We start from the raw sequence: 19177 nt of genomic DNA on the forward strand, positions 1-19177 counted from the left end.
AAGCTGGAAGTGGCGCTGTGGCTCAAGTGGTAGAGTGCTAGCCTTGAGCTGAAGAGCTGAGGGACAGCGCCCAGGCCCAGAGTTCAAGCCCCACGACCAGACCCAAAAATAAAAAAATAAAAACAATTTTTCACATTTAGAGACTAATTTAGCCATGACAAAAAAATCATGTTACCCAAAGAAATTGCTTTTGAGGACACATATTTGGCTTTCTATGTGTTTTCTTAGAGGTGTAAGAGGAAATGGACAAACTAAATGCACAGTCTTACTATTTTAAAAAATTAGATTTTAATTCTGGCACCAGTGCTGGGCTTTCCCTTGGATGGCTGCATATGAGTCAATGCAGCATTTAAGTTCACATGCTAGAAAAGTATCATTCATGGAGCCTTTTTCTTTTTTCTTTTTAGTGCTTATCATGGTCATTTGTCATCTTTAATTGAGATCAGCCCATATAAATTTCAGAAGGGCAAAGATGTCAAGAAAGAATTTGTGCATGTGGTAAGTATTTTAGTATCCTACGATCAGAATGCTAGCTGTCTAAATGATGGCTGTCTAAAGATGATTCAGCCCAACGTTTACATTGAAACAAAACCATAGAAAAAGAAATGAAGATCTATACCAGTATGTAACTTGCTCAAGTCGAAGGGCTACAGAATGACAGAACATGTCTTAAGGCTCATTGATGAGTCTCACAGTAGTTAAGTTAGTTTAAAAGTATCATGTTATTCCAAGTATCACTTTATTTCTCTTGCTTTTTGGTCTACCAGTGCTTCTCCTACAACTGATTCCAACTCAAATCTTGAGCTGAAATGCATCTATGACTGCTAAAAAAAAAATAACTTGCTCTGTGCTGAATTATAGGTCCATTAAGTCAAAAAGTACCTATTAAGCTAACCAAGTAGTCAAAACAGTGGGATTCATTTGCTCTGTTCATGTAAATGATCAGTAGACCTTTTTGTCTTTTCTTTTTTCATACTGGGGATTGAACCCAGGACGTTGCACATACTAGGAAAGTGAGTTGCCACTGAGCTATATCCCAGATGAGACAACTTTTTTTTTGTTGTCGGTCATGGGCCTTGAACTCAGGCGTGGGCACTGTCCTGAGCACTTTCACTCAAGGCTAGCACTACCACTTTGAGCCAGAGCACCACTTCCAGTTTTCTGGAGGTTAACTGGAGATAAAAGTCTCATGGATTTTCCTTCCCCAGCTGGCTTTGAACTGCGATCCTTAGACCTTGGCCTCCTGAGTAGCTAGGATTATGAGTGAGCCACTGGTGCCCAGCCCAGATGAGTAGACTTTCTAAGGAAAACATCACTACCTCCTTCAAGACTAAAAGCTGCTATCAAAACTAAGTCCCCCTCTAGATTTCTGAATGATTATATTTTTGTGCTATGGTGAAGTATTGGGTTTTTTTTCAATATAGAATCATTAATATAGTTTCCATTCACTGACATTTTTATAGTCATAAAATGTACATTTATATTGCACTTATTGATCTAAATTTGCTTTTTATAGGAATAGGGCTAAAGTCTTGATTTATAAGAGTCTGAAAGCAAAACCAAGCTCCTGTTCACAATTCAAAGCTATCAGATCTCTATGGCAGTCAGAAATGTGGAGGAAAAGAACAAGAGAACGTGTAGTCACTTAAGTCAGCATGGTTACCTTTCTAACATGCCCTCAGGGGTAATGCCTCTAAGTTTGTCAAAGAGATAAATAATGAGAAATGACATCATTTGATGTTTTTAGGCACCAACTCCAGATACTTACAGGGGAAAATACAGAGACGATCACCCAGACCCAGCCAGCGCCTATGCAGAGGAAGTGAAGAAAATAATTGAAGCAGCTCATCACAGTGGAAGGAAGGTTGGCGATTAGGGAACCACACTGACATCTTTTATAAAATGGTTGGCATTGCTTGCAATACACCAGTCAGAAGAGAAGTTTTCCTTTCAGTTTAAGTTTTCCTTTCAGTTCTCTGTTGTGTTTTGCCACTTGGTTCATATTTCAAAAAGTGCAGTGTTACAGTCATGCCACTAAGACTAGTCACCTTTAGGGATCCTAGAAACGCAACTGTACGCTCCTTCCAGGGCTGGTGACCTACTTCTGACCTCAGTAGTGTAGGGCCTGGTCCAGAGGATGGGAGAAGAGAGCATTAGGAAAGGTGATAGGACAGGGACAAACTCTTCCCATTGAGAAAAAAGTGAAGTGTTAATGGATGGTGAGGGGAAGAGCCAGAGTGGCCTTGGGGCCTCAGGACTTTTACAGACCTCCAGATATACAAAGGAGCCTCGGTTCTATTCAAACTTCAAAAAGCCAGAGCCTAAGGTTGGTCTGTGCCTGGTTAGACAGAAGAACATCCTTGAGACTGGGCCTGAGCTTTCAAGACAGAACCAGAATCTTCAACTAGAGCAGGAAAGGGATCTCACTTCTTTGGTCTTTAGCTTAACATCCAATGCTCAGCGCATCTGGGGGTTACCAATGCAGATATTTAGTACAGCTTGTAACACTTTGCCTTTCAACTGACTGATGACAGACATGGCAACTAAAAAAAAAAAATCAACAGGAATAAAAATGATTTCCTTTGCCCAAAGATCCAAATATTTTGTCTTTTGAACCTGGTGAACCTGTTCACGTTTCTAAGCTGTTGCTCCTCCTCCTCCTCCTTTCTCCCTTCCTCTCCTCCCCCTCCTCTTCCTCCTTTTCTCTTTCCTCTTCTTTTCCTTTGATGCCTATGCAGACCTAAAGCTCTCTCTTGAAAGGAGCTTCCTAGTCTCCCTTTCTTACAGCCTATACCTCTTTACAATGCAGTAAATAAATGCTTTCAGGAAGAAAAAAAACACATCATGTGTTACCTTTGCTACAGGAGGAGGATGCAAAGCATTTTTCAAGAATATTAGCATGTAATATTCCCAAGCACTTGCATTAATACCAACTCGTTACCCATGCTAGAAGCAATGAGCAACTAGAAGGCAGATGTTTGAGTGTTAGACATGTTTGCAAAGTCTTGAAATATTACATCAAAAATCTCTCAAGTCCAACAGCCTCGTTCTATAGCTAGCACACTAAATAACTTCTTTAGTTATTTAGGGAATGGTTTAACCCCAACTGATTTGACTGTTAAGGAATAGTCTGAGATCTTGGGTCTGTTGATTTCCTGTCTCATATTCTTCATGTAATTTGTCCTCTTAAGTCATGGTGATCCATTTCCTTCTTTCTCTGCCTTTCCATCCAGACAACTTCATCCGAGTTGCCTACCTGTTTAGGTAAGCCTTGGCTCAGGGCAGAGCCCCAGAAATATAGTAGATTGACTTAAGGTATAGGCCATAGGCCACCCTTCCATTTGCTCAGTGCCCATCCTAGCAATCCTATTTTACTGAACTTCGAAACGGGCACCTGGGTAACTTTTTAGATAGTCACATCAAAGACCGATCAAAACATCAGTCTTCTGCAGCACATTCTAATTACCCCCACGGAGCTTAAAGTAATTACGAAGAGGTAGAACTCACCCTCTCCTCTCCATGTCACTTGATAGCTTTATTGGTACCCTAGATCTTCCGACACTAGTGCTTTTCCATCAGTTGGTTCTCTATCACCGGCATCTTTTATTTTTTTAATCAAAAGGCCTGTTTGGCATCACTGTAGGTCTTTTCTTGGCTACTTTTAAAATCAACTATCCTATAAGAAATGTTCTTCTACAGCGGATGAGGGGAACCTAATGAGCTTTGACTACCCCCTCCATCTTTTCTTTTTAGATTGCTGCCTTTATTGCTGAATCGATGCAGAGCTGTGGTGGCCAAATCATTCCTCCAGCAGGCTACTTCCAGAAAGTGGCAGAGTATGTCCTTTCCCTATGCATCCTTGGTCAGACTGAGGGCACTGTGAAAATTCTGTAGGGCTAATACTAATGGCTAAAATGTCAAAGTACTTCAGGCTAGATGGTAAACAGGCACTACTGGCTTTCTGTCTGTTCAGGACTCTCAGATGCTACTCTAACCTTTCCAAAGATCCAGCAAATAAAGTATTGACCCACAGACCAGCAAAGCGGTCTTTAGGACTCTGATGCAAAGCCTGGCCTTGAATCCCTTCTCATTGGCTGGTGGTACCAAAGCCTAAAGAATTCGTAGAAAAGTAAAACAAAAACAAAAACAACCTGCAAAAAACCACTTGTCTTTCTTTTCCTACTTAAAATACCTCCTTATAGTATATATTAAGCAGCACAAATCAAATAATGAAAGGTGTCTCATTTAGAAATAATGTGATCATATTGTAGAGCCTATTAGAGGTTTTGAATACTAGACTATCACTAAGGCAGATTAAGGCCTCAGGTCATTTTGCGTGTGTGTGTGTGTGTGTATACTGGGGCTCGAACTCAGGGCCTGGGCCTCCTGAATAGCTAGGATTGCAGGACCTGCAAGTTTGGGGAATCTTGGTGTCCTGGAGGCATGAAAACATCTTTGCCTTTCAGGTATGTGCACAATGCAGGGGGAGTGTTTATAGCTGATGAAGTCCAGGTAGGCTTTGGCCGCGTTGGGAAATATTTCTGGAGCTTCCAAATGCATGGGGAAGACTTTGTCCCAGACATTGTCACCATGGGGAAACCAATGGGCAATGGACATCCAATAGCATGTGTGGTGACCACCAGAGAAATTGCAGAAGCCTTCAACAACTCTGGGATGGAATACTTCAATACGGTAAATTGTGGTCTACAACTTTAATCTGGAGAGGAAAGTATATTCTTATACTTTTTGCCAAATAATAAAGAATAAGGCTCAGAGGTACCAGTTAGCTACCCCAGAATTGTAGTCAAACTTTGATCTAGTCAGATTTTATCTAGTATAATTCCTCTTTTTTAATCGGTTGTGGGGCTTGAATTCTGAGCTTGGGCACTGTCCCTGCACTCTTCAGCTCAAGGCGAGCGCTCTACCGCTTGAGCCATAGCTCCACTTCCGGTTTTCTAGTGGTTTATTGGAGAGAAGAGTCTCACGGACTTTCCTGCCCGGGCTGGCTTTGAACCACGATTCTCAAATCTCAGCCTCCTGAGTAGCTAGGATTACAGGCATGAGCCACCAGAGCCCGGCTAATTCCTCTTTTTCTTCTACAGTTTTCCTCTTTCTAATACAGTCTTAATAATTTTTCCAGTGATAGATGGCTATCTTCCTAAACTTCAGAGGTTATACTTTCATTAACATTTGATAAATATATAGGTATATAGATATCTATATAGATGAATTTAAAGTATTTAGATGATGCAATACTGTAAATGTTATTCAATTGTCACAAGAGACACTAACTTTTTATCTCTGGGATATGTATTTCCTTGGCTTTACTCCCCAAAAAGTAATACGCTTTAGGCTTGAGGAAAAAAATCACGGTAAACTGCACAGCATAACAGTATAACAGCACTTGTTGTAGCTAAAGTAAAATGCAAATCGAAGGACATTTTGGGGGGAAAAGTCCTTGCTGGGATGTTTTCAGTCAGCTCTTCAGGATTTCCATTATTGAGCCACACTCTGGAATCTTTAATTCACAGTATAATTTTTCATATTGTTTAGATGAATCAATAAATTCCTCAATAGTCCCTCATATTAGTTATGCAACATAAATCTGGAGTGAATTTTTCTCGATCTGATGGATAGAATAATGCTGTATTCCAGGCTGGGAATGTGGCTTAGTGATAGAGTGCTTGTCTAGCATCCATGGAGCTCTGTATTCGATTCCTTAGTACCACATAAAAAAAGCTGGAAGTGGCACTGTGGCTCAAGTGGTAGATTGCTAGCCTTGAGCAAAAGAAGCTCAGGGACAGTGCCCAGGCTCTGCATTCAAGCCCCAGGACTGGCAAAACAAAAAAACAAAAAAAAAAAAACCCACACAAATGCTATATTCCAAGTCTGAGAAATTAACATATTAAAAATTCTACTAAAATTATATTTTCTCAGTATTTGTGAAATACATAGGCTTATGATTCAGGTATGTATATGAACCAGATTTTTCAGAGATAAAGCAGTACCACTAATTCACCTATTAAATTTTCATTATTTTTTCTCCTTTATAGTATGGAGGAAATCCAGTATCTTGTGCTGTTGGTTTGGCTGTCCTAGATGTAATTCAAAATGAAGACCTTCAAGGAAATGCTACAAGAGTAGGAAATTATCTTATTGAGTTACTGAATAGACAGAAGGCTAAACATATTTTGATAGGAGATATTCGGTAAGTCTATCTCAAAGTTATCATCTAGTTAATCATTTTTCCAAAGCATTTATCATATATAGTTGAAATAAAGTTATATGAAACCTATTATAGAAAACACTGAAAAACAGACAAAGCAAAAATCAATCTTAATGCAGAACCTAGGTATCAGCACAGTTAAATGTGGGTATATAGCTTTCCTGATTTTTATATTTACTTTCCTTTTTATAAAGCCAGAGTAATTTTAGTACCCAAAGAGAGAGATAAAAAGAAATTTAAATCTAAATGATTCATGGAAAATTACTTAAATGCAATCCTAAAACTGGATATTTTATGTTTGTAGGTATATAGGTATATGACCTTTTCTATATTTGAATATATATAATTATTTACAAGCATATGAATAGACAGGGAAATTAAATGGCATGAGCTGTGGCTCCACAGTAATTCACCTGCGTAGCAAGTTCAAGCACCTGAGTTCAAACTCCACCAGTACTGACTGCTCCCCAGAAACCAAAAGCTAAAAGCAACTGTGCACAGAGTTAGTATTTTGGATTCATTAAAAATCAATTAGAGACATCACATTCACTTCAAATTAAAACATGTTTGGGCAGGGCACCAATCTCTACACCTGTAATCCTACCTACTCAGGAGACTGAGATCCGAAGATCACAATTCAAAGCCATTCTGGGCAGATTAAGTCCATGAGATGCTTGTTTCCAGTAAGCCTGCCAAAAGGTGGAAGTGGGGATGTGATCAATGTGCTATAGCACCAACCTTGAGCAAAACCAGCTAAGGGACAGTGCTCAGTCCTGAGTTCAAGCCCCGGTACCAGCATACATACGCACGTGCACACACCCACACACACAAACTGCTTGGGGACAGTGTTGCTTTTCTGTGACAGTGCCTTGTGTTGTTGACTGAGTGTGTGTATGTTAACTTTTTCCACCTTCTGCAGGGGCATTGGCCTTTTCATTGGAATTGACTTAGTGAAGGACCAGGAGAAAAGAACTCCAGCCACAGCAGAAGCTCAACACATCATCTACAAGTAAATGCACCTCCACATCTATTTGGTATCTTGACCCCCTTGAATGTTTGCTTTTTCCCCTCTTACCTCTCAAAGAAAAAAGATAAAGTTAAGCCAAGCAGTTTAGAAACATGGACATGTTGGATGCAGAACACTTGTCTGTGCTGGCTTCATGGGCATAAGTAATCCTTTTATCGTTGTCTGCCCTCCCATCTGTTTCCTGCCTTCATTAGAATGAAAGAACGCCGAGTGCTCCTCAGTGCTGACGGGCCGCATAGAAACGTGCTCAAAGTCAAACCACCCCTGTGCTTCACCGAGGAGGATGCAAAGTTCATGGTGGACCAGCTCGATGGCATCCTGACAGGTTGGTGCACAGACCCGAAAGATGTCTCTTTGCCTTCTCCCCTGGCTTCTTGTCTTCCCCCCATGGAAGTGAGGCAGAAATAAATGGAGAACTTTCCAGTTAGAACTAAACACAGATCATTGGAAAAATAACTACATGGACCCTTTAACCCACTCAGCTATTGCTCACATGACTTCAAATCTAAATTTTTACTGACATAGCATACTGGTTGGTTGGTTGGTTGAGACAAGGTCTCATTATTACCCAGGCTGGATTTGAACTTCTTTATTAATTTTATTATCTGTAATACAAAAGAATTTCAATTCAACCTGTCAGTTTATGACGACAGTGCACTTAACTTCCATCAGTCCCCCATCTCTCTCAGTACCACTCGTCTCAGAGTTTGATCCAACTGTCTCAGCCTCTCAGGAGCTGGGATTACAGGTGTGTACCATACACCAGCTACCAATGTGTTATTTTACCATTTTTACCACAGAAAAAAAGATAGATAATTAAAACAAAATATCTTTCCTGTACCACACACCACAAATACAGTGTGTATGGATTCAGAACCAGTTAAGATAACTGAAATATTTTTACTAAAAGTTACAGATTCTGTCTTAATTATTTTTACTATATGTCGAATCATTTGACTTTGTGCTCTTTAAGTTTTTAAATAAGCCAGACACTGATAGCTCACTTCTGAAATCCTAGCTGCTCAGGAAGCAGAGCTCTTAGGGCCTCGATACAAAGCCAGCCCAAGCAGGAAAGTCTGGGAGACTCATCTCCAATAAACCACCAGAAAACCAGAAGTGGAGCTGTGGCTAACAAATTATTTAAATAGGTACAGATGGACACATTGCAACAATGAGATGTACAAGACGCTATGTTGACTTTACAACTTTGGCGGGGGGGGGGGGGGGGGGTGGGGGGGGTAGTTGTGGAGATGGGAGGGCAGGGATGGTAGGGGAAAAACAAAGGAGGCAACAATGCTTGATAAGAAATGTACCTTGCTCATGTAATTGTAACCCTTCTGTACAGTATTTTCACAATAAAAAACTTATTTTAAAAAATGGTAGAGCAATAACCTTGAGCAAAAGAGCTCAGGAATAGCGCCTAGGTCCTGAGTTCCAGCCCCACAACAAAAAAATAAATAATATTGAAAACATATTAATACATTTTAGTTCTAGACAGACACGGGTGGCACACACCTGTAACCCTAGCTACTCATAAGACCGAGCACTCACCTGGAGGACTGAGAGTCAAAGCCAACCAAGGAAAAACATTTCTCAAGACTCTCATCTCCAATTAACCACAAAAATCTGGGCTGGAGGTGTGGCTCAAATGGCAAAGTGTCAGCCAAGCAAGCTGAGCAAGAATGAAGCTCTGAGCTCTAAATTTAACCCTTAGTACTGTGAGTTCTATTCCAATTACAAGGACCTCCATATGTCATTCAAAATTATAGCCTATCATTAAGAATTTTTCATATGTGCAATTCATTCCACTTGTTTTCTGCTCTGACCATAAATAAGATTAAAAAATAAATCAGTGTTATAAAACTATATTGAAAATCATAGAGCACTGTTGGAACATATTTTTTAGTTCATATTTGTGATTGCTTAGTTGAATCTTCATAAAGATTCTGATGGTTCCTCTGCTTTGGAGGTTAGGAGAAGGCTGAGAAGTCAGGGATCATTTTAGCAGAGATAATTGATGTTTAGAAACTTAAGCATCAACCTGTAATTCATAGCTGGTTCTTTTTTTTTTGGCTCAGAGCTGAATGTTATTCTCAGAGCTAAGAATTATTAAAAGTAACCCAGCTGGGTACCAGTAGCAAGCCTATAATCCTACTCAGGAAGTTGAGATCTGAGGATTGAGGTTCAAAGCCAACCTTAGCAGACAAATCTGAAAGACCTTTCTCCAATTAATCATGAAAGAATCTGAAGTGGAGCTGTGGTTCAAGTAGTAGAGTGCCAACCTTGAGCAGAAAAAGCCAATCAAAAGTGAAAGACCTTAATTCAAGCCCCAGTATCAGCACGTATGCTGATCTCAGCATGTATGTGAACGCACGCGCACATAGACACAGACACACACACACACACACACACACACACACACGGGTGAAAATAGAATTTCCTTTAAATAACATGAATTGGAGATAGGTAAAGGAGCTAAATACCGATTATGAATGATAAAGATTATTTTCTAAACAAAATGATTAAATAGGGATACAGGTTGACCCATTGTAACAATGAGATGTACAAGACACTATGTTGAAAACATACTTGCCTTTTGATTTCTTTTTTAAGTATATCCCTAGAGATACTAAATTTCATTCAGGCTTTCATGTTATTCTGTCTTCTCTGTGATACTTTTATTTAGTTTTAGAAGAAGCAACAGGAACTGAATCTGAAAGTTCAATCTTTGCGAATACTCCATGCAGAACAAAGGTAAGACTCCACTACTGTAGTTTTAGGGGCAAAGTTTAAAGTTTTGAGAACTTACCAAAAAGAAAATATATAGTGATAGAACGAACAAAAACTAATGCATGCTAAGGTTGAACTAATTTTTTCAATTTTAAGGTCATGATTAAATTTCCAAAACCAGTATCTCATCTGAGAGAAAGCCAAAGTAGTATTCTTAGGAGATTATACATTCCCCTAATAAAATAAACAACAAACAAACAATACAAAAAAAATCTCCTGGGGCTGGGAAGATGGCTCAGTGCCTTGCATGCATGAAGCCCTGGGTTCAATTCCTCAGCACCACATAAGCAAAAAAGAAAAAAGCCGGAAGTGGTGCTGTGGCTCAAGTGGTAGAGCGCTAGCCTTGAGCTGAAGAGCTGAGGGACAGCGCCCAGAATTCAGGCCCCATGACCAGACCCCCCCACCAAAAAAAATCTCCTGTAGCCTGCAAATATGTTTAAAATATGGAGAGCAATAGAAAGACAGGGACTGGGAAAGCACCTTCCCTTTTGGTCTGAGGATCATCTGACAGCACCCTGGGCTCACCATCAGCAGGGACATTAGCTGTGGGGCTCCAAAGTATGAGAGCTCCATTCAGAAATGAGCTCAAGTGGAAGCCTGACCAGCAGCAGGGGCCTGGCATCATCCGGCCCTGGTGGCCTAGTTTCTACATTTGATGTACTTCCAGCACAGGGGCTGCTCCTTCTCCTCCCGAGCTGCCCAGTGTATGAGAAAGAATACCCTGGGGTTGAGAAACAGAACAACAAAAACTAGGGAGGCTTCATTGCATAATTTGTTATTTGTTTATGACTTAGATGCACGAAAGAACACTCAGTGCCTAGAGCCTGCCTGACGGCCAGGGAAGACAACAAAGTCCTGTTCACCAGGCTGTTAGGGCGAGAGCAAATGATTTGCTAACTGCTCCAGTCTCTTCACACTACTCAAACCAGTTGTAGGAACCCAGGAAATCTGTTATTTTGTGATATATATATGTGTGTGTGTGTGTGTGTGTGTGTGTGTCTGTGTGTGTCTGTGTGTGTCTGTGTGTGTCTGTGTGTGTCTGTGTGTGTCTGTGTGTGTCTGTGTGTGTGTGTCTATCTCACCAGATGTCCTATCATAACAATTTTAGTCTTCTTTTTGTCTGAATAACATTCCATGGTGCACATATACCACATTTTCTTTATTCATTCTTCAGCTGATTGGCACCTATGCAGATTCCATAACTTAGCTACTATTGGGAATTGAACATGAGAGCTGTGACTGTCAGCTAGGCACAGTAACTCATAGCTATAATCCCTGCTACTCAGGAGGTAAACACTGGAAGACTCGGGGCTCAAGGCCAACCAGAACAAAAAGCTAATGAGACCCAACCTAAACCAAAAAGTTAAGCATGTTGGTGTGTACTTGTTATTCTAGCTAAGCAGGAAGCATTGGTAAGGCAATCACAATTCAGGCTAGCCTAGTGAAAAGACAATAGCATACCTGTAAAATAACTAAAAGCAAAACAAAATGAAGGGAGTGGCTCAAATGGCAGAGCACCTGCTTAACAAGCATAAAGCATTGAGTTGCAACCCAGTACTGCCAGAAAAAAAGTATTCAGGCATCTTTATTGATCTCTATTGTATGCTAACTTACATTCTTTCAGAAGTATGCCCAGGAGTGGCATAGCAAGATTTTATGTTAAATTTACTCTTAGTTTTTGAGACACCTCCATAATGATTTCCATAGTAGCTGTACTCATTTTCATCCCCACTAATGGCATATAGTGTCTATCATCTGAAGTGGAAGAGATGTTCATCAAGTCCAGGACAGAGCCACAGGTGCACAATGGATTTATCAAGCACTGTCAAGGATCTTTCAAACACCAAAAGTTCACCCCAAGAAGCTTCACCCTGGAGTTAGCACAGATGATGCCTGTGGATGAGATTTTAACTTGGAGGTGTTCTGTTGACCTTGCATTTCCAAGGTCTGTTAAAGGCACTAACAAGGGGTAGTGAGGAATAACTGTGTGGTTTTGTCCCATTTTCCCTGGGGTTTTTGGTGGGCATAGGCTGTTCATTTCTCCTGCAGAGACTGGGTAGGGGCAGAGGACAGCTGTGGAAGTTTTGTTGCCTGTCTTGCAGATGCCTGAGAAAGAACATGGAGACCCACTCAGCAATAACACCACTGACCACACAGAAAATCCCAGCAGAAAGAGAAATGGCATGTGCCCAAGCAAGCATGCACCACTCAGTAAGAAGCTCTCAAGACATGATAGATGAACATTATAAAGCAAGACAGATGTTCAGAGTTGTAAAGAATGGGGGAGTTTGTCATCTCTTAATAACCCTATTGTACCCTTGAAGGGTATTCATTCAGTTTAGACTTATAAATAAAAAGGTAAATGACTTAACAAGAATAAACCAAGTAATAAACTCACAATTCTTAGCAGAGGCCAGTTGTGGTTTTACACATCTGTAATCCCAGAGGCTAGAGAGGCAGAGATCATGAGGAACATAGTTCAAGGCCAGCCTGAGTGAAAAAGTTAGCAAGATCCCATCTTGACCAAGATACCAGGCATGATGAAAAATATCTGTAATTCCAGCTACACTGGAAATATAAGTGCAAATTTTGAGGTCCAAGCTGTCCCTAGGCAAAAAGTACAGGACTCTATCTGAAAATTAAAACCAAATAGGACCGTAGGTATGCTCAAATGGTAGAGTGCCTACCAAGCAAGTGCAAGGCCCAGTACTGAAAACAAACAAAACAAACATGATTAGTTATGCCTCTACCCTGTTAATTTACTTGGAATTTCTGATGTTACTCAATTTATTCCACCAAATTTAAGCTTGCAAATAGAAAATTGGCATCTTTACATATGTTGTAATATTTAAAATTAGAAAGTTGAGTATAGTAGATGCCTTAACTGAAGAGTTAGTTCTTTAAAATATTAATTTAATGGTTTAGGATGTAAGAGTATTTATGAACTACAATAAAAAAATGATATAAACAAAATGTTTACTAGTAAATGTTTACTCTTGCAAGGAATGTTGAATTGGGGGTGATAAAATGATAATCATTTGAGAAAAAAAATCATATAAAGCAAATACTAAAAAGTGAATCAAAGCCAGACGCTGGTGGCTCACACTGTAATCCTAGCTACTCAGATGGCTGAAATCTCAGGATTGAGATTCAAAGCAGTCCAGGCAGGAAAGTCTGTGAGACTCTTATCTCCAATAAACCACAAAATACTGGAGCTAGAGGCTTAACTGTTGTAGAATACTAGCCTTGAATGAAAAAGGAAATAGTGCCCAGGCCCCAAGTTCAAGCCCCAGGACTGGCATAGACACAGACACACACACACACCTCAATATTATAGAGTTGTATATATTTGTCACTACTTTTCACTTTTGCTTTTCATTGTCTTTCATTTCTACTGTCTGGAATTATTTTGTAATTTTTTATTGTAAAGATACTGTTCAGAGGGGTTACAATTACATAAGTAAGGTAATGAGTACATTTCCTATGGAGCATTATTACCCCTCCTTTGTTTTCCCCTACCATCCCTTCCCTCTCCACCTCTCCAATTCCCCACCCCCACCCCACCAAGTTGTAAAGTTCATTTTCAACATAGTGTCTTATACATCTCATTGTTACAATGGGTCAACTTGTATACTTGTTTCAGCATTTTGCTGTTTCCATTCCCCCTCCCCTTGCCAAATTAGAAATCAAATAGAGTAACAACAGGGATTATACCATTGGGGAAGAGCATACAAGAGGAACAAAAAAAATCACATAGTACATTAAAAACAACAGCAGCAAAGAAAAAACCTCTTGGGGTTCATTTCACTTAGCTCATCTTCTATGGTCATATGTACATAGCTTTTGGCCTTTTCTGCTTGTCTGGTAAGATTATCCTAGATGTATACTAGTTATTGCAAATAAGGGAAACCATGGGACCTATATTTCTCTGGGTCTTTTTCTGTTGTTTTTTTTTTCCTTTAAAGAACACCCCAAAGGGTGTGAGTGCCTGGCCTCAGCCCCATGTTTCATAGATGGAGAAAGTGGGGGGCCACAGATGTTAGGAAACTGGCTAAGGTGCCTCATGTGCTCAGAAGCCATGCCACGACTGGCACCTGATGACTGACTCCAACCCAGTGCCTTTGCTTCCATACCCTTTGATCGGAAGCTTTAAAGAGGAATCAGTTGACACGGAGGGTCAAATCTACTAATGAAATGCTGTAAACACAGTGCTTTTGATGAATTGGCTTTTAACTACTCACAAGCAAAAAAGCAAAATGTTGTTCAATCAATCAGTGACAGGCACTAGGAAAACTCCCAAGTGATACAGTACCTCACATACAAGAATTCCAAGAGGTCATATTAACTTGAACATAATGAAACACTAGTCACCAACTTCTCACTTAATGTACCTGGCTACCTTTTATATCTATAGCAATATCTTCTGTGGAATGAAATAAAAGTAAATACTCAGTTAATTTTCCATCCTTTGGAGAAAACTGAAATCATGGCACAGGATTTGGAGTAAAAATGGCACTGTGGAGCATAAGTACAGACTGGAAAGCAAGATCAATTTACACAGAGCCATGGTCCTCCTGTCTGGTTCCTTGAGCATCAATGAGACTCAGAAGTGCCTCACACACATGCCGACGCTCTCACTGCGACAGGAACTTATAAAGAAAACAAGACATAAGATGAGGGGAGGAAACCAAGTATCCATTCCTTTTAAATACTCAATATTTGAAAGCCTTCTATTCATCATCCTGAAACAACTAGCTTGTAAGGACAGTGGAATGGCTGGGTGCTGTTTGGCTCACACCCATAATACTAGCTACTCAGGAGACAGATCTGACCTTTGCAGTTTGAAGCCAGCCTGAGCAGCCCATGTGACTCACGTGGATGTAGAATTGTGCCTCAAGTGGCAGAGCACCAGCTCTGAGCAAAAAAGCCTAGGACCGGAGCTCAAGTCCACAAATTGTTGCTTGCACACACACACACACACACACACACACACACACAGCCATGGCCTTCTGAAAGTTCAGTGATTATGTCAGATCGATGTCAATCCCTTTTGAGTCTGGAGAAACCATCTCCAGGATGTAGTTCATGATCTAAATCTGTGACCACATATGGTGATATGGTACTATTTCTCCTATAGCCAGGATTCAAGTGCAAGACACAGTAGTGTCATAATTCCAGTGACATTTCTTTACATAGAAAAAGCAATCCTAACACTTCAATGAAATCACACTCACACACACACACACACACACACACACACACACACACATCCACACAAAAGCAGTTCTAAGGAAGCTATCACAATACTCGACTTCAAGTTATCCTACAAAATCATGGTAACAAATACAGCATATTAGCACAAAAACAAGAGACATACAGCCAGACCACACAGCTACAACTATCTGATTGTTGACAAAGGTGGCAAAACTTGCACTGGAAATAAGACAGCCTCTGTAACAAGTGGTACTGGAAAAACTGGACATCCACCTGTGGAAGACTGAAACTAGATCCTTATCTCACCCTGTACAAAAACCAATTAAAAAAAAAGATCTAAGGCCTTCATTCAACACTTGAAACTTTGAAATTACAAGAGAAAGACATACGGAAAATGCTTGGTAATATAGATATAAACAATGGCTTTTTTAATAGGATTTCAGTACCTAAAAGAATAATAAAGAAGGGCTGGGAAGGTGGCTCAGTGGTAGAGCGCTTGCCTTGCATGCGTAAGGCCCTGGATTCAATTCCTCAGCACCACATAAGCAAAAAGAAAAAAACTGGAAGTGGCACTATGGCTCAAGTGGTAGAGCGCTAGCCTTGAGCTGAAGAGCTGAGGGACAGCGCCCAGACCCAGAGTTCAGGCCCCACGACTGGACCCCCCCCAAAAAAAGAATAATAAAGAAGGGGCTTGGAAGGTGGCTCGGTGGTAGAGCACTTGCCTTGCATGCATGAGGCCCTGGGTTCAATTCCTCAGCACCACATAAGCAAAAAGAAAAAAGCCGGAAATGGCGCTGTGGCTCAAGTGGTAGAGCGCTAGCCTTGAGCTGAAGAGCTGAGGGACAGCGCTCAGACCCAGAGTTCAAGCCCCATGACCGGACCCAAAAAAAAAAAGAATAATAAAGAAAAAAAAGAATAATAAAGACTAAGAATTGACTGATGGGATTGCATGAAAATTCAAAAGCAGAAAAAAACATACCATCTACAACTATACACTGTGAAGACACAGACTATAGAATAAAATCTTTGCTAGGTATTCATCTAATAGAGAAGATTAATATCCAGAATATACAAAGGACTCAGTATAAACATCAAACAAATAATCAAAGCAAGGGCTGGGAAGGTGGCTCAGTGGTAGAGGGCTTGTCTTGCATGCATGAGGCCCTGGGTTTGATTCCTTAGCACCACATAAACAAAAAGAAAAAAGCCGGAAGTGGCGTTGTGGCTCAAGTGGTAGAGCTGAGGGACAGCGCCCAGGCCCAGAGTTCAGGCCCCCCTACCGGACCCAAAAAAATAATAATAATCCAAGCAACTAATCACCTGATTCCTTAGGGGAAGAGTAGGAAGATGAGCTTTTCATTTCTAATGAGCTCCCAAGTAAAGACAGTGCTGCTTCTCTGATGACCGTGCTTTGAAAACTGCTCAGTCATAAGCGAGGCAGAGGTAAGGAGGCATATATGGATGCCAGGTGATCACAGTCCTAAAGAGAAATTTAATCTATTTGAAGGAATAACAGATGTAAAAAAAAAATAATCAAGGGAGGAAACAGTAAGACTTCAGAATGAAAAGATTATTCATAGAGGCCTAAACACGGAGAATAAGATTTAAAACTCCACTCAACAGGGCTGGGAAGGTGGTTCAGTGGTAGAGTGCTTGCCTTGCATGCACAAGGCCCTGGGTTCGATTCCTCAGCCCACATAAGCAGAAAAAGCCAGAAGTGGCACTGTGGATCAAGTGGTAGAGTGCTCGCCTTGAGCTGAAGAGCTAAGGGATAGTGCACAGGCCCTGAGTTCAGGCCCCACAACTGACAAAAAGAAAAAAAATCCACTCAACTATCAAAAGAGAATTCTAAAACCCTCTGAACAACATATATTAGTCAAAACTACAATCAGATTGATAGCAATTTTTTCAACAGTAGTATAAGACGACAATGAAATATTTTAAGTTTTTAAAAGAAATGCCCTTTGAACTTTATATCAAGACAAATGACATTCAAATATGTAGGCATCATAAAAGCTTTCTTCAAAATACATGAATGCCAGCTTCTCTGTCTATGCAAAAGATCCACTGTGAAGACAGTTATAAATGAAATATTTCAGTTGCAGAAAAGTATAAGATACACTTCAAGAGACATGTAAAGGGGATAATCAAATTTCTTGGTAAGTTTTTATATTGGCACAAAAAGCTAAAAACTAAAGCAAAGGGGAACTATTTATAATAGTAAAGAGTAGTAAAAAGTTAAACCTCACCGTATCAGTGTAGAGGAGACCAAGGAAAGTAAAATTACATTGAAGCTTTTCTTAAATTAACCCTAAGATATAAAAAAGAAAATATAGAAGCAAATTGAGATAATTAAGGTCATAAAACAAATATATTTACAATTAATATGAATGTATGAAATTATTAAGATTCCTACATTCATTAAGTGACTAAAAAAGAAAAATTATATATATATATATATATATATATATGCCACTCACAAAAGACACAGCAAAAACCTACAATCAATATTAAATGTAAAAGAACAGAAAAACTATTACTGGCAGTGTTAAGGTAGAGTTTATGTTAAAAAGAAAATAATAGCTAGCTGTACAGTCAAAGCCAGGACAAAGGCAAGGACGCTGCTACAAAAAATTATTTTCAATATTGTATGAGTTTTGGATCATAAAATTAAAGAGAATGAAGAGATTTAAGATATTATTTTAAAAGAAAAACTTGTTGAAGCCAGTAAGGGAAACTATTCATAAGGCAACACAGGTTTTTCAGTAGGGAGATTGGGCTCAATTCCAAACACAACAAGTAGAGACTCATAGCTAAGGGACAAGGTAGAGATTAGCAGGTGGAAAACTACTACAAAGAAACATCAAGATTCTTGCAGAGAGCAGGACAGGGTAGTAAGACATTCAATGTTAAGGATGAGGAATTTGATCAGATGTTGAGGGTGAGAATAGCAAGGTGAGCAAATGTTGCTAACTTGACTCAACAAGATTTATACTGAGTAGCCAAAACACCCAAGCATTTTCAAAATAAAGGGCAAAGAGGGGTAGATTGTCTGACCAGATAGTAGTACTTAGCATATTATAATTAGTAAATAAATTTGGTATTTTGTTATGACAACCCAAGAAGACTAAGAATGAGGTATCATTTGTTATAAGTTACTGGTTGCCAGCATTTGAATTTGTTCTTTTTAAGATAGGGTCTTGCTCTCAACATGAACTTACATAGGGTGCCATTCAGTCCATAGCATGATGTACACAGAGGGATTTTTTTTCTGACTCAAAACTTCAGATCTGAGCTCAGCACTAGTGGCTCATGCCTATAATCCTAGCTATTCAGGAGGCTAAGATCTGAGGATCGTAGTTTGAAGCCAGCCCAAGCAGGAAAGTCTGTGAGACTCTTAGCTCCAATTAAGTGGAAAACACATATACACACATACACACATACACACACACGGAACAGTAGGAGCTGTGTGGCTCAAGTGATAGAGTGCTAGCCTTGAGCAAAAAGAAGTTCAGGGACAGCCTCTAGACCCTGAGTTCAAGCCTCAGGACTGGCCCCCCAAAATAAGTCATATCTATAAGTGATTTGGAGTGAGCTGGCATAGAGAATTACTGAATTACTTCTACAGGAGCCCTCAAAGGTACCCTTTTCTTGCAACCCCATTTTAATGGAGAAAAGTAAAGGTCCACTTCTGTGACTAGCACAGGAGCTGGTATTTTCTTATGTTCTATTCAGATAAAGAATGTCTGGTGGGGTAGTCAAGTTCTTCCTCAAAGTCAAATTGAAGTTCTATCCTTCAGGGCCACCAGGGTTTTTGAAGTTACCTGACAGCTCAAGGTTAAATTAATTCTCTTTCTTCTAATCAATGAAGTCCCATGGAGTCTGGTTTAAAAGGAACGTGAAGTTGGTGATTTTTTCCC

The 19177-nt window shown here is 39.9% G+C and overlaps 1 protein-coding gene across 1 annotated transcript in view; it reads left to right on the forward strand.

Annotated features, from left to right (window-relative positions):
- Etnppl (ethanolamine-phosphate phospho-lyase) overlaps positions 1–13052 on the forward strand; it is an 18835-nt gene extending 5783 nt beyond the window's left edge. Inside the window, exons 5-13 of the mRNA XM_013023724.1 lie at positions 408–498; positions 1748–1864; positions 3754–3836; positions 4467–4692; positions 6054–6208; positions 7146–7235; positions 7448–7578; positions 9940–10007; positions 12146–13052. Coding sequence (XP_012879178.1) covers positions 408–498; positions 1748–1864; positions 3754–3836; positions 4467–4692; positions 6054–6208; positions 7146–7235; positions 7448–7578; positions 9940–10007; positions 12146–12283 — 1099 coding nt within the window. The 3' untranslated portion in view covers positions 12284–13052. The remainder of the gene's footprint in view (positions 1–407; positions 499–1747; positions 1865–3753; positions 3837–4466; positions 4693–6053; positions 6209–7145; positions 7236–7447; positions 7579–9939; positions 10008–12145) is intronic.
- Positions 13053–19177: the final 6125 nt, after the last annotated feature.

Source organism: Dipodomys ordii, unplaced genomic scaffold, assembly GCF_000151885.1.
Source record: "Dipodomys ordii isolate 6190 unplaced genomic scaffold, Dord_2.0 Scaffold70, whole genome shotgun sequence".
In the NCBI taxonomy this organism is placed as follows: Eukaryota; Metazoa; Chordata; class Mammalia; order Rodentia; family Heteromyidae; genus Dipodomys; species Dipodomys ordii.